Here is a 24,129-nt window from a genome sequence, read left to right as displayed (position 1 = left end):
ATGGTATCAATTGACGCTGCAGCAGAAGAGAAGTCTGTGTTTATTTAGCCTAATTTTTTTTGATGAGGTAATTATTTATAAATCTCCAATAAGGACGAAACTGGTATTTTTTAAAAAAGTAATGAGATTAATCTTCTTAACCCCTCTTCATTTGCCAAACACAAAAGACTTAACCTCTTGTTTTAACTATCATATCCAAACGGGTTTAGAATTTTTTTAACCCTTCACGATGGATTAACTAAGTTAACCCTTCTCTTTAATCCCTCCTGTTTAACCCTTTGCCAAACGGGGCCTAAGATTTTATCAGACAACACCCTAACAATGCTTATCACAATTCTCACAAGGGTGAGTAATATTATGCAGAGAATATTTTTGCTAGTGAAAATTGTGATCCACACTTTTAGCGGGGCATTCAGAAAGAATCTAAAAGTTAAAAAGGTTATTTTTTATAAACCCCTAAACTTAAGGGGTTGTGACGGTTGTCTACTATTTTGAAAGTTACGAGGTTTTCTACTATTTTGAAAGTTACGAGGTTTTCTACTATTTTGAAAGTTACAAGGGTTATCTCAGAATCGTCCAATGTTAAGCGTTATTTATTTATTTATCAAGATCCAGCCCATCAGAATCATCCAATGTTAAACGTTATTTCTTTATTTATCAAAATCCAGCCTAAAATAAAGTTAACCGACATTGACAAAATATTTGTAGCCACCTATCATATCAGGTATTTCTTAACTCTTATTTGGGTTTTTTTTGCATATATACTTCATATTTATAGATTTATCCTCTAAATCTTAATATCTGCAAAACTATCCCACATTATCTCTTATTAGGTTTTTCCATCCCTCAATTTAACAATGTTGGTATCTAAATAGGGCAATGCAAAATATTTCCAATAATTCTTGATATGATTGCAATATTTTCCCATTTGGAAACTGAAATAAAACTATGAGGTGGGAATAAACTCCATGTGAGGAAATGAAGTGTAACTTTGCAAAAATCAAGATGCTGAGCATAATTTTGCAAATAAAGAAGATTGGAGGGGTATATAGTCAAAATTGCTTCTTATTGGACAGAAGGCACCTGCAGACCGCACTCTTTTCCGGGGTCCAAATATTTTCCCGTCATTCGGAAAAAGAAAGAAAGAAAGAAAGAAAATCTCGTTCAGATTCCACAAATCCAGCGTTTGTCCCGTTGTCAGGGAATAGATACGTGCTGACCTCCCTATGTAATTTCCTAGGATTCTCTCATTCTCTCAGTACCGTCAAAACCCCCCTCCTCAATCAAAATCCTAAACCCAATTCCGATGAAAGTTTTTGATCGCTCCGGTAATTCCTAGCACCCAATCTCATATATTAAAGCTTCTCACCTCTTGTTTTCTATTGATTAAGGTTTTAATTTTAATTTGGAAGGTAAAATCTCTCGTATTGAGTACTTGCATGTTGTTTTATTTGTTTCTGTTAGCTTTTTCAGTTATTGACATGACTTCAATTCTGTGAGTTCAGATGACGGGTTATTAGTTGATGATCAGCTTTTTTATTTTATCTTTTTTTTATGTATTACATAGATTACTGGAGTAATTTATATGTCCTTGCATCAGCTATTGATCAACTTTTATACAACACGCATGATCGATGATTGCTTACTCAATATATATAGATGTAAGATTATATGTTGCTTTCTTAACTATTATATATTTACAGTGTTACCTACTTAGCAAGGAGACTGGGGCATAAGCTAGGATCTGGGGGACCTTAAAGTTGCAGCACGATCCAAAATGGAGAGATTTCCTCGCGATATATTCTTCAACATCTTCTCAAGGCTGCCTCTGAAATCCGTAATCCAATCCGGTTACGTATCGAAGTCCTGGCTCGACATGATAAAGCACCCATCATTTGCGAAGCTCTACACCTCTAGATCAAAACCCGAGCCCTCGATTCTGATCTTGACTCGTAGGTCGATTGGAGAAAAGAAAGTGATCAGCATAACTCCTGTAGGACACAAGGGCATCCAACTTGTCGCCGATGAAATCTCCGTAGATAACATGATCAGTTCTTTATCCTGGGGTCTGGTTGGAACTTGCAACGGTTTGCTCTGCTTCGCTTCCGACGAAACGGTCACAATGGTATGCAATCCCGTTACTAGGCAACATGTCACTTTACCAGAACCTACCATCGTGGAATCTGGAGGTTCTTATTCACCCATGCTTGCTTTCGGGTTTGATCGTGTGACGAACAAGTATAAAGTTGTTCGAGTGTTATATCGTAAAAGTTCCACCACTGAAGCCGGAGAGGAGTTTGTGAGAGCTGAGGTGTACACATTGGGCACTAATTCCTGGAGAGAAGTTCAGGGCTTTAATCATCATCATCCTCGTGGAAAGCCAGTGTATGCAAATGGGGTTGTGTATTGGTTGACTAGTCCTCTTAATGGTCTCGATGACAGGATTTTGTCATTTGATCTGGGAAATGAGCAATTCAAATTGATACCACATCGACGATACGGCAGCGAAATTAGCCTTACCGAGCTTGGAGGTCTTCTGTCTGTGGTTGACCTCTCATCGAGGGATTTCATTCAGATCTGGGTACTGAAAGATGCTACAAATATTCATTGGGAGCTGGAGTACAACAATCCTATTAGAAAATCCCGGTGGATTGACCGAGATCATCCAAGGTTAGTATGTGTTCATGAACTGCGCAACGTACTTGTTATTTGGCTTCAAGACGTTTTAATGTCATATGATAGAAGATCGTTTCTTACTAGAGATCTTAAGGTAAGGGGTTTTCCCACTTGGTTGGACTGGGAAATTTGTAGCGGATACAGGGGTAGTTTAGTCCCGTTGGAGAATTATCGTGTCGACGGAGAAAATGAACAGAGGGATGTTGTGCATTTTGTTAGCGATACGGAGCTTCATTCGATTTTACTCAAGGGTGGTGCTTTCGGTGAGCAGAAGACGGATGGCAGGTGTGACAAAATTGTTGCTTGTTTTCAGAAGCATGGTTTGTTGCTTTGATGCGTTGTGTAAGAGTGAGATGTTGTTTCAGGATGTTTTCTTTGTTCTTGTGGGCAGAATTTGGTATTCGAAAAATAATAGCACTCTCTTGATGTAATTACCCATGATTTTTATGAATGTGCATGCTCTCACCTATAATATTATTAGTCGTGTTTTAGTTCATGCAACTTGTAGGCATGAGTGCCTTCTACCTTGTTTTTAAAAATGTTCCTGAGAAAAAAAGGTGATTTTTTTTTTTTAAATTTCAAAATATGCGTGCAGCTTTTGGGTGTTGAACTACAAACTATATATTTGTATAATAATGGAGAAAAAAAATGCATCATCGTTTTACTTGTATTGCGTGGAACTCCGTTTGTTTCTACTGGTTGATCTTTTTCCCTATTTTCATCTGAGTTCCCCTACTTAGTGTTGGGAGAATATCGGTATATTTTCCATTCAAGGAACTCTTCATCCGGAAGCATTCACAGGTTCATACTTTGCTTTTATACACGTCAAGAATGAAGAGTTGGCGCACCCTCGCCTCGAGCTGATCAGAATCAAAATCAGAGAACTCTTCAACTGACTTCACACTTCTCTTTACCAAACCATGCAACATCAGCTGATCTCTGAGGAAAGCTAAGGAACACTCAAACTGTCGATGATGTATGAAAAACTGGTTCACTAGAACTGCAACTTGATGGTTTTATGTGTTATAATGTATCAAGCTCTGAAATATCCATCACAGTTTTGATTCGTCTTTACTGGTTCCAACAACGAGTTACAGAATTTCACAAATGGTGTACCAAATTATCTGAAAACTATGTCCGATCTGTTTACATCCTCGCCTATAGCTAGGTTTTAAGATACTCAATTGAATCAGTATATATAACTCAAGAACAAATAGAACATCAATTAGAGGATTTTTTTTTTACTGCAGGTCAACCGAAAAGATTCACAAAGTGAGTGAAAAGAAAAAAATTTCAACCTCAGTAAGTGAGCATATGAAGCATCATTAATAATAAAAGCATGCGCTAGCAACATAAGGTGCACAGAGAAAAGACTTACGAAAAGCAAAATGTGCTACAAAGCATACATATCACAATAGAACTAAGAATCTCGATATAATTACAAGACAAAGGACAACTTCTCCCAATTGATTGCGCTTCAATGTCTTGACCTGCTCCTGTACCTGCATATAGCCAAGTATTATGTAGTACTGTACTCATGCAGGTACACATATATGCTAAAAATACTAAAAAAAACATGGGAAATAATAGGTACCTAGGGGAGTGAGAACGTGAATGTGATCGAGACTGGTATCTTCTAGGACTCCGGCTTCTGCTCCTACTCCTGCTTCGTCGGTGCCTTCTGTGGATAGATAAGCCAGATAGAAAGAGGGGGGGAAATTTTTCATGTAAGAAAGATTAAAAAGATGGTTCAAATTATTAGATTGCATAACCGATTGCATTGATATCCAGCATAAGTATATCCAACTACGATGTTACAATGTTAAAGAGAAACAAGATTTTTCAGAGCAGCAGACACTATAAATCTGTAAGGTAAAAAAGCAAAATGATTAATGTAAAGCAAAAATTACTAGCAAATGTAAGACATAATAGTAAATATTCTAAGCCAGGAGGCATTGATTTCACAAAGAAGGCAGCTTCAGACATGACAATTATCAAGATCAATAGCTAAAATGACAAAGCAACCAAAGATAAGAGGAAATACAGCTTGCAAATCTGGGGCAGACACGAGTATGTTGAGCAGGAAATAAACACAGTGGTATGGACAAGACACAAACGCACACAGCAAATTATGAAAAGTACACATGACCTGTATTTTGACACGGCACGTCTTCATGATAAAGCTCTACATAGGCCAAATGAATAGATGTTGAAAATTATTCTTAAAGATCGGTAATATATTGTTTTATTACCAATATCGTATCAGAAAAACAAAGCAATAGCCCCTGAGAACTAGTTCAAGAAGCAAAGGATCAAGATGGGTTATGGCTGAGAAGCAGGTTAAAATCCAAGCCACCTTTGTTTTAAAAATTACTATTATAACAATTAAATAAGTTCAAGCAACAGAAGTCGAGGAACTTATAGTTAGTGATAAAAGAGAAGAAATTTTTAGAGTGTATCAATTATAGATTGGCAGCTAGGAGGTAAAGATTTGGTGCCACCTACATCAGGTGACTTGAGGAGTAAAATCATACGATTGATTTTATACTTATCAAATGAAAAACAGAAATCATGCATACCTTGCATGATGCTACCACAGATTTTTCCCGCAGAGAGTTCAAGCACTTTGCCAATTTAGTAATATCTAACTTGTATTTATTCAAATTTGTCTGTTTATGAGTACTTGCACTAAATATGCAAACAATATTCCTCTCTCAGATGTCAAGATAAGAACAAATATAGTAGCACTCGTAATCACTCTGATAACTTAAGTCCATAAAAGATAACAGAGGCCTCACAGAAGTCCGAACACTGAAGAAATTTGCATAAAGCGGAGCACAATATCAGTGTCAGTAAAGAGGACACCCATTTAAAAAAATTTAAGTAATGTGTACTTCCCAGATGGATATAAGGAGGGCATAGGCAAAAGAACAATTTGAATAGAATATATAATTAAATTATGCAGATCAAGGTTTGGGGAAGGGACATACAGTATAATGCTGATACATGCTAACTCTGATGTTACATATGCACCGGGACCAAATAGTTCTGTACTGTTTTTTAAGTTGTGGCAATGTACTTAGTAAGCAAGAATGGTGGTTTTGCGTTACAAAGCATAGTTCCTATGGATCATGTGTCTAGGTTGCTAAATATACTACCATAGATCTCTACATAGGTTTTTAATTTTATTCTACCTTTCATGTTAGTTCCTTTTGTAATCATTGTTGCTTTATGTCTAGCAGATTGCATGTTACGACTTGGTCTTTGGTTTGGATGTTGATCAAATTGATGTCTTCACAGTTTATGTTAAAAATTCTTATAACTAATTAATCATGGACCATGTTCAAGTTATTCATGTGACAGGTTAGATGGTTATACATAGCTAGCTACAATTATCGGAAGGATCTCTTGAATTATGCATGGTAAATGAGACACATTTCCAGATTGTTCAAGTGCCACTACTGTTTCTATTAGTTCAGTCAGAGCTTGATATTTTTAGTTTGGTTATTAATAGTACAAATATAACTTTTGTTTACTAAAGAGTTATTTTCTCACATACATATATTTGGAACCAGTATAAAGTCACAATGATTAAAAGATCAATACAGAACTGACTTCACGGACTGCATGACTCATCACTTCTCTATAAGCAAGTATAATTTTAAAATTTCTTATATCTCATTAACTTTCAATGATCACTGTGAAGCTCGACATAGGTTTCACATAATGAATTCACAACATAAAAAAGGATTCCAGTTTCATCTGGTAACAGAATACCTTGGTGGAGAACGACTTCGGCTTCTACTACGGCTATAGCGCCTGTAACGGCTTAATCTACTTGTTTCAGCTAGTTTTTCTTGCCTTTGTCTCTCCTGCTCCCTCTTTTTAGCCATCTCTGCAGCAGAATCTTTCTTAACTGTATCATACATTAACCAGTTAATATATTGCAACATATCTTGTGGACTTAAATCACTGTCCAAGTCCTTAATCAAACCACAAGACGTCTTCTTCCACAGATAGATTATAAATCTTACTTTGTTTATTCAATTGCTTGCTCATAATTCTTTTCAGTCGTTCTTGAGGGGTTTCCTTCTTCTCACCTTGCTGAGCTTTTAATGGTGCACCATTAGCAGTCTTGCTTAATTTAGCAATGGCTGACGATGAAGTACTAGCATTGGAAAAATTCAAGTTTGCAAATTAAATTAGATACTAGGACAGCATTTATGATTCCAATATAAGATTCAAAATGAATAATCAGCAGCATATATCCCAGTCAGCCTACAAGGCAAAACTTGACCAGGTAACTTATTTAAATTAAACGAGTCGCATTTGGAAATAGGAACTTCTAGCTGGAATGGTTAAATTCAAATTGTCAGATCGACAAGTATCCGTTAGAAATTTAGAATTATGTATCTGCTTCAGGTTCAGGACCAGCCTGGTTCATCTTCATGTCTAACCTCCAGGGAAGATCTAGCACCAATATCATAGTTAACAGAATACCTGGCTGATGGCTTCAACACTTTCGTACCCTTATCATGTTCAACAGGTAGAGAAGATGCAGGATCAATATGAAGAGCCTCAAGAATACGTCCCTCGCCAGGTGGCCTGCAAAAATGTAAGAACATGGATATATCCACATCAATATTTCGAATCATTGGACAATGTTCTTTTGAAGGCTAGTGGATTCATTTCACAAAGTTATCCTCCTATATTCTTTTGAAGGTTGTAATATGCTTATTCATTTTTCCTCCATCTCTAGAATCCTATTCTCAGAAGCAAAACCCAATAACCTCGCTCCCGCCGCTCATTTTCCCCCTCTCCCTCCTACTTCTACCATCTGCAGTGACCTACTTCCTAACCATAGTTTAAACCATAGTTCAACTACCACAAAACCCCAATATACAGTATATGGAAACCAGAATGACCACCAGAATAAGCTTGCAGCAGAGAATAACTTTGTCCAATATACGTTTTCAAGTATAAAAGGTTAAGTGCCCCGACCGATTAGATAAGTCAGCATGCAACGGAGAAGATGGGGGAGAGATCCCTCCCAATTTTTGATTATTTGTGCCATCTGTGCCTCCAAACTCAGTGATATACTCAATTTTGGAAGACTTGGATTTACTCCGGTGACCACTGTCTGCATATTCACCACGGTCATATCCACCACGGTCATATCTCTTTAGGCGAGCAGGCGAATGAGAACGTGACCTAGATCTGGATCTGCCACAAGGAGCAAATCCAGGAGAGCAAAAGTTAGCACTAAGAGGGGTACAAAGATAATCACCCATAACATCTCAATATAATTATGCAGCTGCATACATTCTGGACCGAGGATAAGCGTCGTATGTAGGACTTCGTCGTGACTCCCTGAACAATACAATATCTGTACTTAGCATATTTAGCATGGCAGATCAGAAGGTCATGACCCATAAACACAGAAGAAGTTTAATGTATTAAAGTACACACCTGTTCGCTCTCTTTCCATCTGAGAAACCTTCCTTCTCTCCTTGCGGCTCAGTTTTCTCTGTAAACTTCAATTTGTAAGCATCACATCAAAAGATGTAAACTAAGAATGCTCATGAAATGTCTAAGCCACTTGCAAACATACAATTGCAGGATCCCCCTTAATTACTTCCTTCTGTCTTTTCTCTTCCTCCTTGGCTTTTTTGTCCATATAGACAAGCCAGTTGTACCGCTTGATACCAAACTCTTTTGCAATTGTCTCCATCCCTTCATCCTTACTATCATCACTACTGAAGTCCTTCTCATCATCTTCTTCATCATCGTCGTCATCATCATCATCATCACTATTCAGGAGCTGGGAGTCTTCATTACCATCTCCCTTGTATGAGAATCCAACCTGTGAATATGAACCTTTGCTTGCTGGAAGCTGAGATGATTGTGACCTTCAGAAAACCAAAATAAAATGACACCATGTAAACCAGGTAAAAAGTTCTGCCTACTATTCCCAAAGAGCTGTTACAAGTTGCCTTTATAATAAAAATTGTTATTCAACAGACACAATGAAGAACAGTAGCCAAAATTCTGAAGTTTGATTTCAAAAGTGTGAAAGGAACGACGTCCTATTTTAATCTTAGACTGTTATGTTGGCTTAGATGATGAAATTGCCTTGATTATTATGTTGGCTTAGATGATGAAATTGCCTCACACCCAGGGTGAATTCAAGAGTCGTAGTCATGAGCTTAAAACTGCGTAACCAAATCAAGTTTCAAGCATTCTAGAATTTTTCTCAGCATTTTTCTGAAGTCTTACAACTTAAAGCTTCTCTCATATCTGATCCATTTTGAAAGGAATCAGCACTTGTCAAACGAGAACAAAGATGATGAAAATTTTTATAGTGAACCTCATCTTATTTGCATGAAAATGAATGTGTACAACTTGAACACTATTCACAGATGTTGTACTCTTCAACAAAATAATTCAATAAACATATTGATTACCGCCGGTGGTGCCATGCAGAACAGTTGACTATTAGGATTGCCAGCTTCATGCACATGATTCAATAGTACAGTGACATTATGCTTACACATGTGATTACATATGCAGGTGATATGCATCAATTAATGTGAAAATTTTCAAAATTATTCTGTTTTATTTCTAATTTTCTTATGTACTACTGCTTTTGGGCATGACAGAAGTATCTGGAGTACAAATTATATTTTAAACCAGAAGAGTTGTACTGTTAATTATTGAAAATTTGAAGAAAACAAGAAAACATATATAGCTAATTTGTCTACAAAATAACCAGATAGAAGATTACAGTTCAAAGGGCATACATCACTAACAGATAATACAATCTCATGAAACTAAACTATTAGCATTAGGCTTGAAATGCTCCTGAAATTTTCTGCAACATGGAAATTTTCTAGAAAGTGATTTTTATGACAGAAGATTAAAATATAAGAAGCCAATTCTCAAGAATAGGTCAGGTAATAAAACCTGCATTAAGGGCAGATAAGAATAACCGCTTAGTCAAATAACTGATGTTGCATGGGTATGGGTGCGAGTGTGGGACACGGCAAATTTGTAAAAGGTAGGTTACGGGGACACGGTTGAAACTCATGGGATATAATCATAGTTCTGAGCTGAGCTGAGCTATATATGTAAACGACACTTTTAAATCATAGCTCTTTAAGGCTGAAACGAACTCGACTCTTATCCAACAAGTTACAACAATGGATGTGTAGGATATATATGCAAGTAAGTGTATGAAAAGTGTTTTAAAATCAAGAAAAGTGTTTTAAAATCAACTTACGACTATTGCACATAGGTAAAAACACACGGCAGTCAACCTTAGGTCTCAAAAGTTTACAAGTTAGCAATGGAGATCAATTGAGATATGTATATAATATTCAACAAATACTCCATACAGATGAAATAAGAGAATGACACGAACCTCTCTGGAATAAAAGGCATAACAGCCTTTGCCTCCAATTCTTGGTAAGCATGTTGAAGACCCTCTTCATCAGTGACTGTTGATGAATATGTTTTTCCAAGTGAATAACACGTATTTTAACGTTGTAAAATGTACGAGTAGAAAAGAGGCATTCATATAGGTCAACTTAATCACCAAAATATTCGAAAGGGGGTAAATATTTGTTGTAACTGCGGAATATAACAAAATACAAAAAGTACCGACATCCTCTACGCCGATGCTTAATTAAATCCCGGTAACGCTCAAAATTAACAAACTCTTCTAGTTCTTCTTCCTCCTCGGTCTTTTCTTGAACTCGATAAGGTCTAGAACTAGAATCGCGAATGAAATCAAGGAGAGCGCGGCCATCGAATCTGGCCAACAAAAAGGAGGAGTAACTCGTTAGGCTATTGTTGACTTATGAGTATTGCAAAACACCAGAGAACTAACCTGTCAATTAAAACATCTTGCTTTCCATTCCAAGGTATGCTGCCATGACAATAAAAGAAGCACAAACATTAAAAAGGAACATATTTTCACAACTAATATTCGCAAAACAAAATAAACAATTATATGACACCACAGTTAAAAAATATATAACACCAACATTAAAAAAATATGACACTGACGTAAATTAATTGCACAAAAAATAGTACAAACTATAGCTAAGGCAAGCATAACTGGGCTTAATGTCTTTGAGAAATCATTCACCTAGCCTATACATTATATTATCTATATTATATATCTATGAAATATAATATATTATCTATATTATATATTTAAGCAAATCCCCACTTTTGTTTTTCACTTTTAGTGTTCTCGCCATGTCACTTGCGGCAATGCCCACTATTTTCAAAATCAGCGGAAACATTGTCACTTGTAAAAATCAACAGAATTGCCCTCGCCAATGGAACAATTAAAATAAGTGCCCTCAGTATTGGAACAATCAAAGGAAATGATCTCACAATTGGAAAAAAAAATCAGCGCAAATGCCCTCACACATAGGAAGAGAACTCAAAATAATAATAATAATAATAATGATGATGAGAACAAACCATTCCCGAATCGTGTAAACGAGAATAATCATTACAAGCCTATAACTTTTCCCGTTAATGGAATTTCCAATCAAATTCACAACAAGAATTACCATGATAAACAAAATGAAAGGTGGGAAAAAAATAAACCCTTGAAAAAAATCCCGAAAAAGGTTAGAAAACAAAAGAAAAACGTACAGTCCTTGCTGATCCTGAGTGGCTTGATAGAGCCGTCATCGCGATGAGCGCGCCATCGGGATCCAGCGATCAGAAGGACTGCTGAGGGTCCCCGCGGCGCTTGGCAGAGGCAACACCGCCCGCCTCTGCTCTCCGACCTCCGAGCCTCGTGCCACATCTCTCGATTCGACTTCTTTTGCCGACGGTTTTCTATATTGACGGAGTGGATTTCAAAAACCCTAACCCTAGTTTTTTAGGGAAGATGGGGCGAGAAAGGAACAAATTAAGATCGCTGTTAGTGGGTGCTAGGAGCTTCTATCGAGAGGAGACGGGTCCGATTCATCGCTAATGAGCTGCGGACAGCTTATTGGGTCTTGGGTCATTTAAAGAAATCTGGAGTGTATCCGGGCCCAGCTTCGACCAGCCTACCAAAGTGTTTGGGGGCGGATGAAGAAAGCTTTGAGGCCTATCCAAAATTTTCACAATTTTTTATTTTTATTTTTAAATAACAGAAAGGGGCTAGTTTCACAAAATTCCCCCATCTTGGGGTTGGCAAATAAACACCCTAACCTTTTTCATTTGGTCAGTAAGGGCCCTTTTGGTTAGAAATTTTTTCCCTTGAAAACCTGCCAAAGTGTCACTTCTTTGGCAGGCTTTCAAGCAAAATCACCTCTTTTGGAGGCGATTTTGCTTGAAAGCCTTTTGCAAAAAAGTGATACTTTTTGTGTTTTTGACAGGCTTTCAAAAGAGCATTTCCCTAAAAAACAGGGAACCAAACAGCCCCTAACTGTCCCCTAAGCGTAGACTCAAAGGATATCAAGGTAAATTGAGGGAGATAATAATCAGAAAAATTGTAGCAACCAGGCAGCTTAGTATCTTTAAAAGACTAAAAAACACAAGTAAGACTGACTGTAATAGCTACAAGTGGTGGATAGATGAGGTATTCGATCTTTTAATTCAATCGCGGCAGGATTCTATGATACTAAAAGAACTAATGCCACAAACCTACTCTCAAGGAGAAAGATACTCAACAGAAATGGTGAATACCTTGTTTGCTTTCTTATCATCAAACATGAGAGGAAAACACCACGAGTAAATAGCCTTCCAGTAATAATTTTCTTGTACTAGTATCGAGCAAGTGCGTTCTACGTAGACATATTTGTCATATACTCTAAATCTATTTTGTGGACCAGAAAATGAGAAAGTGACTCGATAAAACAAGAAATTATTAAAATATTACATATTTTTATTGTGTTTTATAAAATAATAACTTCATGCATTTATCATAACCAGGTGAGATGCACGTGCATTGCACATGGTCTTATATCTTTATTGCTTATTTTGGCCTTGTTTTCGGTGACGAAAATTGTGTTTTTTCCCCCAACCACTAAAGTTTAGTTTAATTGATACAAGTTACTCATACTCCAAACATGCGGTTTTGTTTGGCTATCAAGGTGTTTTTCTTGTTGTGTTTTTCTAGAAAACACTTTGGTGTTGTGTTTTTTATCCTAAAGTGTTTTGAAACACCATTGTGGTTTTTAAAAGTGTTTTTCAAATATCATCAGACACTAGTTCCAATCATCATCAACACCTTCCCACTACCACCATCACCACCACCACCATTATCGGTGAAACAACTCGGCGGTTGGTGCCTGGTGCCAGCGATCGGTGCCGGTGAGTAGGAGAAAGACATTAATTATTTATGAAAATAACATTTCATATGAATCAAATTCCAAAAAAAAGAAACCTAGAACGGACAAGAACATTCTCCCCTAGCAAATACATTTCCACAAATTAAATAATCTCTAAGCAAAAAAATCAACAATAAATTAAATCTCAAACTATTAGGAAGGAAAAAAACAAAATTAATTTCTGTGTAAATTTACGTTTTGAGATCAATAAACCCTAGAGTAGATTCGTCTCAAATTACATCATAGATAACTCAAAATTCTTCCAAAATTTTTCAGATCAATCATAAGTTGATCTCAAAACATTGACAGTAAAATTGATAAAATATTGGAGGAATCAAAGATAAAACAGAATAATAAGAGAATAGAAGTAAGTGAGAGGAGATTAGGTGATGAGGCGAGAAAGATGATACCTTTCGATAGAGATTTGACAGAAAACGAGGATGGAGGCAGTCGGCGACTTCATTGTCACGATGGCAATGGCAATCTACTGGGAAGAGATAGCGACTTCGTGGGAGTGATAGCTGCGATGGCGATCTACTGGGAGGAGACGACGACAACGACGACGATCAGTTTGGTAGCGTTGGCGGCCGCGATCGACTTGGAGGAGATGGCGATGGTGACTTCATGGTCACGAGGCGGCGGTGATCTGGAGACAGTAAGTAGGATAGTGATGCAACACACGTTTAATAAAAACAAGTTCTCCATTCTTATTATTAGTTTCCTATTTTCTGAAATTATTTTCTAAGTTTCCTAATTTCATGTTTCCTATTCTAAGTTTCCTAATTTCATTTCCTATTCTTAGTACGTTTCCTATTCTTTATATTATGTATTCTATTTAAGGCTTTGAGTTGTATCTATGAAAAACAATCTGAATAATATTTTGGAAGAAAAATTATCATTAGTTTTTTATCAATTTGGGTTCTCGATTGTTTCTTTGAAACACCTATTCTGCTGCATCAAATTAGTATCAGAGCCTGTATTTTTACATGGACTTGATGGCTGAGGACGGTTCTAGTGGGAAACAGCTTGTCGGCGACGAACGGCAACTCGAAAGAGTCGAACAACGACTTGATGGCTTTCCTAAAACACTTCACAATCTGACGTAGATGATGGTTGTGATGGCGAAGCGAGGCATGAAAGAAGGGAGAGGCTACCAGATCGAGTAGGGGAACGGCCGGGGAGTAACAACCCCAGTGGCGATGGCAACAAAGTGATTGGAGGCCGGCAGAACCCCGAGCGAGCAAATCTGGATGCATGCAATCCTAGGGTCCAGAATCTCGACAACGCAGGCCTGGGTAACCCACGTTGACCCTCAGGGGGTGTGGTTGACCCCCAACGACCCTAAATTAGAGCCAATCTGGGTAGTGGTGATAGATTCCGGCGAGTGGCTGTGAGTGACTTTAGTGAGCAAGACGAGATATTTCCTCTTTTTCGAGGTAGGGCTGCTTTTCGCTAACCACAGCAGAGGAATCCTCCTCGTCGACAACAACGGGAGTTGGATTATTCGTCCGGGGAAGAAGATTGTTTCCAATTTGACCATCGAGCTATGAATCAATGTCAAAATAGCCAACAATTTAAGATGAAGATGGACTTATCGTGCTTTGATGGACGCTTACACATTGAAGATTTTCTCAATTGGATTCATAACGTCAAGAAATTTTTTTGATTATTTAGAGATTTTGGAAGACCGACAAGTGAAACTTGTGGCCTACAAATTGAAAGGTGGAGCTTCTACTTGGTGGGAACAACTTCAATATAACCGTCAACGACAAGGAAAACAATGTGTTCATACGGCCTAAGATGAAGAGGTTACTTCAACAACGTTTTCTTCCCCCCGATTATGAACAATTCATATACCAACAATACCAAAATTGTCGTCAGACCAATCGCATGGTGAATGAGTACACAGAGGAATTTTATCAATTAAACGCTCAGTCAATTTGTCAGAGACAGAAGATCAATCAATCGCTTGTTATATTGGAGGTTTAAAATTAACTATTCAAGATCGTTTGGCTCTTCAAGGAGTTTGGACTATGACTAACATAGTTAATTTAGCGATGAAAGTAGAAAATCAAATCAATAGGTCTCGTGCGCACTCCGAGTAATTTTCGGCGACCAACTCAAGAAAGTTTTTTCTACTCCAAGAGGGTCTACATCTTCGGACATCAATGAAAACAACAATAAAGACGCCCCTTCTACTCAAGATTCAATGCAGAATCGAGGAAGGACTTCAATATCTATTGGACTTAATACTCAAGGTCAAAATCAGCAGCCACAATGAATCACTAATGACCCTTATGCGTGCCCTACTCTTGGAAAATGTTTCCGATGCAATCAACCAAGTCATCTTTCAAATAATTTCCCAAACAAACGAACGGTCAATTATGTATGACAGGATGATGGTGACGAGAAGCATGTGCTTGAAGAAGATATTTATGAAGGAGCTAAGATTAAAGTGGGAGACAAAGGAGAAGAGGTAGCTTGTATTGTTCAACGCCTTTTGCTAGCCCCAAATGTGCAAGATGATTTGCAACGCCACAAGATATTCGGAACCCGATGCACTATTAGAAATAAAGTATGCAACGTGATTATTAACAGTGGCAGTAGTGAGAATGTGGTCTCCAATGCTTTGGTAAAGACACTCAATTTGAAAACTGAGAAGCATCTCTCGCCTTACAAAATTGCATGGATGAAGAAGGGCCCTAAAGTTCAAGTTCTAGAAGTTTGCAAGGTTTTTTTATCGATTGACAAATATTACAATGATGATATTTTATGTGATGTAGTGGATATGGATACTTGTCATGTGCTCTTAGGAAGACTGTGGCACTACGATGTGGATGCTACTTATAAGGGTCGTGATAACACTTTTGTCTTTTGGTGGTTTGATAAGAAGATTGTTTTGATGTCACAATCTCACCCGTCTGACAACAATTCAGCTATTAAGGAAGACAAGTTGGTGTTCACCAACATAATGGGTTCAACCTTCTTTACTGAAGTCAAAGAACCAGGTTTTGTGATAACATTGGTGGTTAAAGGTCAATCTGAGACTTTTGAAATCCCTCCTCTAGCTTAAAATGTACTATCTGATTTTTCTGATTTATCTCCTACTGAATTGCCTAATGACTTGCCTCCCATGAGAAACATTCAACATCATATTAATCTAGTACCTGAAGCTAGCTTACCCAATTTGCCATATTATCGCATGGGCTCAACTTAATATGAGGAATTGCAAAGGCAAGTTAATGAGTTGCTTGATAAATGTTTGATTAGGGAGAGTATGAGTCCTTGTGCAGTCCCTGTCCTACTTATCCTGAAGAAAGATGGAAGTTGGAGGATGTGCATTGACAGTTGTGCCATCAATAAAATTATTGTCAAGTACCGATTTCCTATTCCACTACTTATTGATATGCTTGACAGATTGAAGGGAGCTGTGGTGTTCACTAAACTTGATTTACGCAGTGGCTACCGTCAAATCTGTATTCGGCCTGGAGATGAGCGGAAAACAGCCTTTAAGACTAAGGATGGCCTCTATGAATGGTTGGTGATGTCGTTTGTGCTATCTAATGCACCTAGTACTTTCATGCATATGATGAATCAGGTTCTTCGTCCATTCATTGGGAAATTTGTGATCGTTTATTTTGATGATATCCTTATTTATAGCCGAGATGATGAGAAGCATTTGACACATCTCAAAGAGGTTCTTCCAGTGCTGCAAGCTCATAAAATGTATATCAATCTTAAAAAGTGTACTTTCATGACTAACCACCTTCTATTTCTTGGCTTTATAATGGGAAGAGATGGAATTCGGGTTGATGAGGCCAAGGTGAAGGCCATATGAGAATGGCCAACTCCGCGAACCGTGTGTGAAGTACAAAGCTTCCATGCTTTAACTACTTTTTATAGGTGTTTTATTCAATGTTTTAGTACTATCATGGAACCATTACCAATTTCTTGAAAAAAGGGCAGTTTCAATGGGAAGGACGCAGGAAAGAAGTTTTGAGGTAATCAAAGAGAATTTGTATTCTGCTCTTGTGCTGGCACTTCCTAGTTTCGAGAAGGTGTTTGAGGTGGAATGTGATGCATCGGTTTTGGGAATTGGCGCAATTCTAACACAAGAAGGGCACCAAGTAGAGTTTTTTAGTGAGAAGGTTGCACAATCTCGACAAAAGTAGACTACTTACAAGCTTGAATTTTATGCCTCTATTCGAGCTTTAAAACATTGGGATCACTATTTGATTCAATGAGAGTTCATGTTATTTACAGATCATCAAGCTTTAAAGTATATCAACTCCAAAAAAAGACAAATCGAATGCATGCTCGATGGATAACGTTTTTACAGAAGTTCAACTATGTCATCAAGCATAGATCCTATCAATCTAACTGGGTAGCAGATGCCTTAAGTCGGCGAGCCTCTTTACTAGCTACGATTAGTACAGAGGTGATGAGTTTTGATTCTTTAAAAAATACGTATGTTGGTGACGGAGACTTTAGCGATATATAGATGAAATGCAGCAACAAGGAATTTATTACTGACTTCCTCATTCAGGATGAGTTCTTGTTTAGAGGTACACAACTCTATATTCCTCGATCTTCTTTGCGTGAATACTTGATTTGAGAATTGCACGCTAGAGGATTAGGTGGGCATGTTGGCCGGGACAAGACAATTAGCTTGGTAGAGGAGCGATTTTATTGGCCTCAATTGAAAAGAGATGTTGGACGTTTCGTTCAGCGTTGTCCCGTATGCCAAAAGGCTAAAGGTCAAACTCAAAATACTGGCCTCTATACTCCTTTGCCTATTTCAGAGACAATTTGGCAAGATTTGACGATGGACTTTGTTTTTGGTCTTCCAAGAACTCAACGTGGAGTTTATTCTGTTTTTGTCATAGTTGATAGATTTTCTAAAATGGTTCACTTTCTTCCTTGTAAGAAAGCCTCCGATGCATCTTACGTGGAGTTGCTTTAAATAGTGTGCTTAACCGTTCTACCAAAAAACACATTTTGAAGTTTTCTACACTAGTGCTCTGAAGCATACTATGGATTTGATTTGTCTTCCTCCCTCTGTCGATGTTAATTATGATGCTTAGGAGTTTGTGGAGCGTGTTCAACGGATTCATAATGAAGTAAATAAAAATCTCAATGAGGCTAATTTTCGGTACAAATCCACAGCAGATAAACATAGGCGTGAGAAGACTTTTAATGAGGGGGACTTGGTAATGGTGCATTTACGTAAGCATCAATTTCCAGTCGGCACCTACAATAAACTTAAGGACAAGAAAATTAGTCCTTTCCATATTCTTCAGAAGATTGGTGATAATGCTTACAAAGTTGATCTTCCAACTAAAATGAACTTCTCCAACACCTTCAACGTTTGCGGATATCTTTGAGTACTTTCCACCAGATGAGTTTTCTCTATAACAACGAAACTCGAGAACGCGTTTTCTTCAAGAGGAGGAGATTGATGCAGCACACGTTTAATAAAAACAAGTTCTCCATTCTTATTATTAGTTTCCTATTTTCTGGAATTATTTTCTAAGTTTCCTAATTTTATGTTTTCTATTCTAAGTTTTCTAATTTTATTTCCTATTCTTAGTATGTTTCTTATTCTTTCTATTATGTATTCTATTTAAGGCTTTGTGTTGTATCTAGGAAAAACGATCTGAGTAATATTTTGGAAGAAAAATTATCATTAGTTTTTTATTAATTTGGGTTCTCGATTGTTTCTTTGAAACACCTATTCCGCTGCACCAGATAGGTTTTAAAGTTGGGGGTCGATATTTTGGGTGAAACTAAAATCCTAGGCTTAAAATAGCTTTTTGTTATTTTGAGAAAACCATTAAAATTTTGGGTTGGTTATGTTTTAGTATACAAAAATGGATTAGTCCCCAAACACATTCTGTTTCTTTTTTAGCAGAAACAAAACAGAATCACCACAAACACCATGATTACCAAACGTAGCCGTAGTTAGAAGAATGAGCTAATACTCCCCAAAGCAAGTAGAATGTTTTTATTGTTTTTAGTAACTTGGAGAGGCTAGCAATGCTTCACCACCGAGAAAGATTACATCTATACTCTAATATAGCAATATGTATCATATAATACTACATGAAATCAACATATCACTATCATATTTATGCAGAATCCATGCGATCTTATCGAAAGAATAGAAATATAAAGCAAAGTTTATTCCTTTACCCCAAATAGGCATGTCCATTCTGGCTGGCCCCGTCTGTTGTACCCTAGAGGGGGGGTGATTAGGGTCTTATGCTAATCTAATCCGATTAAATACCAATTAAAATTAATTAATAAGTTATCCTAGCAAGTATGAAATATAACAACTATATAAGCTAGGATAAGCAATATGAACAATGAGATATATCCTATATGATGAAATATATATGCAAGGATATGAAACTAACACAAGGATAAACAATCTAAACAAGATAGTGGATGATATAGATAATGAGCTAATGACAATGGCGATATAAGATATGAACATAAATATGAATGAACGCCAAAGCACACTCAAACAAGCAATATGATCACGGAGTTCGGACCTTCCGTCCTACGTCTCCGCTCCCCACTCCCGAGGAGAAATCCACTAACACAATCCGGTTTGGAAGCCGGAACTTCTTCTACACACTCGGTTTTCTAGCTAACCGAAAACTCTACAACTCACACTCTTGCAATCACACTTTACACCCACTAAGTGTTGGACCTAGCCGTGTCTCCCTCAAGTGCTCGGTTACAACCTCTCTCTAGGCACGTCAACCGACGCCACTCCTCTTGGGACGATCCCCGACTCTAACCACACACTCCTCACTTGGTGTACAAGTGTATTACAAAGTGATCTCACAATAAGCACAAATATAATAATGGTTGTTCTCTCTCTAACAAGGTGAGAACTCAATTAGGCTCAACTCAATGTCACACTATCCCACAACCCAATTATATAATGTATGCAATTTAAAATACATTTTTCGAAACCAAGAAAAAGAAAAATAAAAGTACTAAAATTCTTGGCTTAAAAATTATTTTGGCACCCAAGTATTCTTGGTGCCGGATTGTTTAGGGACATGACCCCTATCAATAAAGCTCAAAGCCTTAGGGTTATGAACCCTCTTAGGCATATATGGTGCACGAACACGGTCATAACAAAAATTACTCAAATGACCCTTCCGATTGCAATAAGTACAATGGAAAGGAAGCATTTGCTTATGTTGACCAAACGGTTGTGCACGGGAAACTTTAGAAACATTTGCAAACATGGATGATCTTTTAAAATTATTTTGCAAATGTGAAACTCTCTTTAAATCAAAACAAAATTTGGCCAAATGACCAAATCTACCACAATGATCACATCTATACACATGAGCATGCTTATGATGAGCAATGGGTGCATGTGTGTGTACATGTGATGAAGAAACTTGATGAGATGCACAAGAAGGATTAATATTCTTATGTTTTTGTGCATCATAGCAAAATTTAGCTAAATGGCCTTTACGACCACAAATGGAGCACTTGTAAACTTTGCTATACAAGTGTGCATAGTGTGTGGGTGATTTTGTAGCACTAGATTTAGCACACTTGTCCATAAGTTTCTTATGGTTATCAATGCATATTTTCAAAGTTGAATCTAAAGATGAAATGCAATTTTTCATAAGATTCAAGTCTTCATTTTTAGGCACATATGCACTTTTAGAAGTAGAACATAAGTAGTCATTTATAAAAGAAGCAGTGTTATTTTGTATGTTCTTTACTTCTAACATGGCATTATCTCTTTCATGAGTTAAACTAGCAACGTTTGAAGTTAAAGAAACATGATCCAATTTTAATTTTTCATTGTTTTCTTTAAGGATCACATTTTCATTAGAAATAGTTTCAAACTTAGATGCTAACAACTCATGATCGGATTTCAAAATTTCATGCTTGCTTTGTAAATTAATGAAATCATTTTGCAATTTGTTAAAGGCATGTAATAATTTTTCACTAGCACAAGCAAGTTCATCATTAGGTAAATCATTAATAGATTTGAACTCGCAAACCTCACTAGGGCTATCGCCTAGTGGCCGTGTGCATGATGCTCCACATGAACTTGAAGCGGGATCCTCCAAAGCTTGTCGGATCGCCTCCAAGTCTCCTTGATGTGCTTCTATAAATATCCATAAGGTGTAAGCACTATCAAAATGAACAAACTTGTTAGACATAGATGAGTTAAAAGCATTTAACAAATATTCTAACAAAATGTTGTTCATGGTAAACATGCGATGATCATTTCTGTTCCACTTGGATTTCTCCAAAATGGGCACAATATAAGCATCATCTATAATTTCCCATAAATCAAAATGTTTAGATCTAACAAATAGTTTAAATCTAACACACCATTGGGCATAGGGGAAATTATCTAATCTAGGAGCAATATTGATGGCATAACCTAAACCATGCATATCCATAATATAAAAGGCAAGCAAGATACAAATAAAGCTCAAAATTAGATTAGCACAATAAGCTAACTTGGATCTTTAACTCAAGGCGATTAGACCTTAAATCAAAGAGCACCAAGCTCTGATACCAATTGTTAGACCCTAGAGGGGGGGTGATTAGGGTCTTATGCTAATCTAATCCGATTTATGCCAATTAAAATTAATTAATACGTTATCCTAGCAAGTATGAAATACAACAAGATATATGAGCTAGGATAAGCAATATGAATAATGAAATATATCCTATATGATGAACTATATATGCAAGGATATATAAACACAATGGTAAACAATGTAAACAAGATAGTGGATGATATAGATAATGAGCTAATGACAATGGCGATATAAGATATGAACATAAATATGAATGAACGCCAAAGCACACTCAAACAAGCAATATGATCACGGAGTTCGGACCTTCCGTCCTACGTCTCCGCTCCCCACTCCCGAGGAGAAATCCACTAACACAATCCGGTTTGGAAGCCGGAACTTCTTCTACACACTCGGTTTTCTAGCTAACCACACTAAGTGTTGGTCCTAGCCCGTGTCCTCTCCCTCAAGTGCTCGGTTACAACCTCTCTCTAGGCACGTCAACCGACGCCACTCCTCTTGGGACGATCCCCGACTCTAACCACACACTCCTCACTTGGTGTACAAGTGTATTACAAAGTGATCTCACAATAAGCACAAATATAATAATGGTTGTTCTCTTACAAATGACGAGAACTCAATTAAGCTCACACTCAATGTCACAATCCCACAACCCAAAATTATACTATGAATGTAAATACAATAAGCTCAATGGTTGTGTGTGTAATAGGTTGTGTGTGAACAGAGAGTAATAAATAAAATAATTAAACTCAATATAGAAATCTAGCTTATGGAAATTAAGATCAAAACAATAAATATCTAGAATTGAGTTTAAGGAAAACTTCTCTATAGATCAAGAGTGAGAGAGAGATGAGTTGAATGCCCAAACACCAAAGGATGATCTCCTCTTTGCTCTTGTGAAATTTGCTTCACAAACTAAAACCCTCAATTGCTTAAAAGCTTTTTAAACCAAACTTAAACAAAACATTAAACAAGTTTAAACCCTTGTTAAACTATTTTTAAAATAATCTCTTGGATTACTTGAGAGTTGAAGACAATGGGGTATTTATACCCTCTCACAACTCAGCCAAAAACCCCAAGCCAAAGGACAAAAAAGCCCCCAGAAAGCTCCTCAGAAAAGTAGCCCTTGTGCCCAACGGATCTATTGTCGGTCGACCGAAAATTCCGTCGGTCGACCGATGAGAGCAAAAACACGAAGAAAACTTTCTGGACCATCGTCGGTCGACCGGTGCGGTCGACCGATGGAGTTTTTCGGTCGACCTTTTGACCTCAGGTTCGGTCGACCGGTGCGGTCGACCGAAAACTGACATATGAAAATCTGATTTGCTGATTTTAAAATGTTGTTTAAAAATATCAAATAAATTCCAAAAAATGTAAAACTTTGGGGAATGATTGTAGACATGATAATAAACATGCTACAGCGACTGGTTATCAGAAAGGACGTCCCAAATGAAAAATATCATCATTTTGCAAATATGTTCAAAAAACATGAAAACCTGAAAATTGATATTTTGATATTTTGACTTAAACAACATTTTGAAACTTTGTGAAATATTTTTATAGACTTAGTAAAACATGTACAAACAGATATTGAAGTCTATAAACTAAGAATACAATATTTTCACAAAATTGCATATTCTATGCAATGTTTTCAAAAACACAATAGAATATATGAAATATATAACTTCATATATATAATCATAAAAACTCAAAACACATGTATGTATATATATAACTATATATATGCATAGAAACCAAAACTTATGTATATATATATAACTATATATATATACGAAGAAACCAATAAATGTGTGTGTATAGATATTGAGCTTAGAGTATATAACACACATAATATAAAATCTAAAACTACATTACCCAAGCAATCTTGATCTTCAATTAAGCTTGACTTGGTAATCTCGCGGATGAAGCTTGAACTTGATCTTTAACTTTGAATTGCAAGGCTTCACTCCACTATTCCTCCATTGGATATCGTCGTTGAAGCGCTATTCCATCCATCCTCCAACAACGTTGTTTGTCTACAATAAATAAGAATACACAAATACTAGACAAACAACATTAGTGGTAAATTGTTTGTTAAACATCATCAAAACAAGAAGGCCAACACCGTCCAGAAATCCGGTTCTAAGCCGGGCAAGATGGGTGACCCGGACCCGGACCCGGACCCGAACCCGGTGGGCCCGGTCCGGGACTGGGTCCGGTTCCAATCCCGAAGGGGCCGGACACCAGGCTGTCGCGGTTATTTTTCCTTTTTTTAAATTTGCTTAAAAATAGCCATTTTAGGCTATTTGGACAGACGGAACCCGACCGTGTCCGGGCCGCCTGGTCTAATGGTCAGTTTTTTGACCGTTTGGACCAAGCCTGGTCGAGCTAGACCTGGACTTGGGTACTCTGGTCTGGCCATTTTCCTGGTCGGGTAGAGCAGATCCCGGTGCGGGTTGCACTGAGCCGACCGGAACCCTAGCTCAGAGCTCGGTTTGGCCCGAAAACCCAGGCTTTTCCAG

General features: G+C 37.3%; 2 protein-coding genes across 3 annotated transcripts; one reads left to right on the top strand and one right to left on the bottom strand.

Moving 5' to 3' along the window:
• On the top strand, positions 1,122–3,145 carry LOC109850993 (F-box protein At3g07870-like). 2 transcript variants are annotated; one of them, XM_020421091.1, is made up of 2 exons: positions 1,122–1,328; positions 1,718–3,145. In XM_020421091.1, the coding sequence occupies exon 2, from the start codon at positions 1,778–1,780 to the stop codon at positions 3,008–3,010; it is 1,233 nt and encodes a 410-aa protein (XP_020276680.1). In that variant the 5' UTR covers positions 1,122–1,328; positions 1,718–1,777; the 3' UTR covers positions 3,011–3,145. The 2 variants fall into 2 exon arrangements, with proteins under 2 accessions (XP_020276680.1, XP_020276679.1); XM_020421090.1 differs by having other exon boundaries at positions 1,704–3,145.
• On the bottom strand, positions 3,954–13,018 carry LOC109847656 (CLK4-associating serine/arginine rich protein). Its single transcript, XM_020416885.1, is given in 16 exon segments — positions 3,954–4,178; positions 4,271–4,357; positions 6,454–6,592; positions 6,711–6,844; positions 7,177–7,281; positions 7,678–7,899; positions 7,999–8,067; positions 8,142–8,203; positions 8,288–8,585; positions 10,097–10,172; positions 10,340–10,488; positions 10,565–10,603; positions 11,347–11,380; positions 11,383–11,418; positions 11,421–11,535; positions 12,917–13,018. Coding segments are annotated over 16 exon segments (1,692 nt in total). The 3' UTR covers positions 3,954–4,153.

The sequence above is a fragment of the Asparagus officinalis genome, chromosome 7 (genome assembly GCF_001876935.1).
Source record: "Asparagus officinalis chromosome 7, Aspof.V1, whole genome shotgun sequence".
NCBI lineage: Eukaryota > Viridiplantae > Streptophyta > Magnoliopsida > Asparagales > Asparagaceae > Asparagus > Asparagus officinalis.
This window is presented reverse-complemented; position numbering and strand designations above follow the sequence as displayed.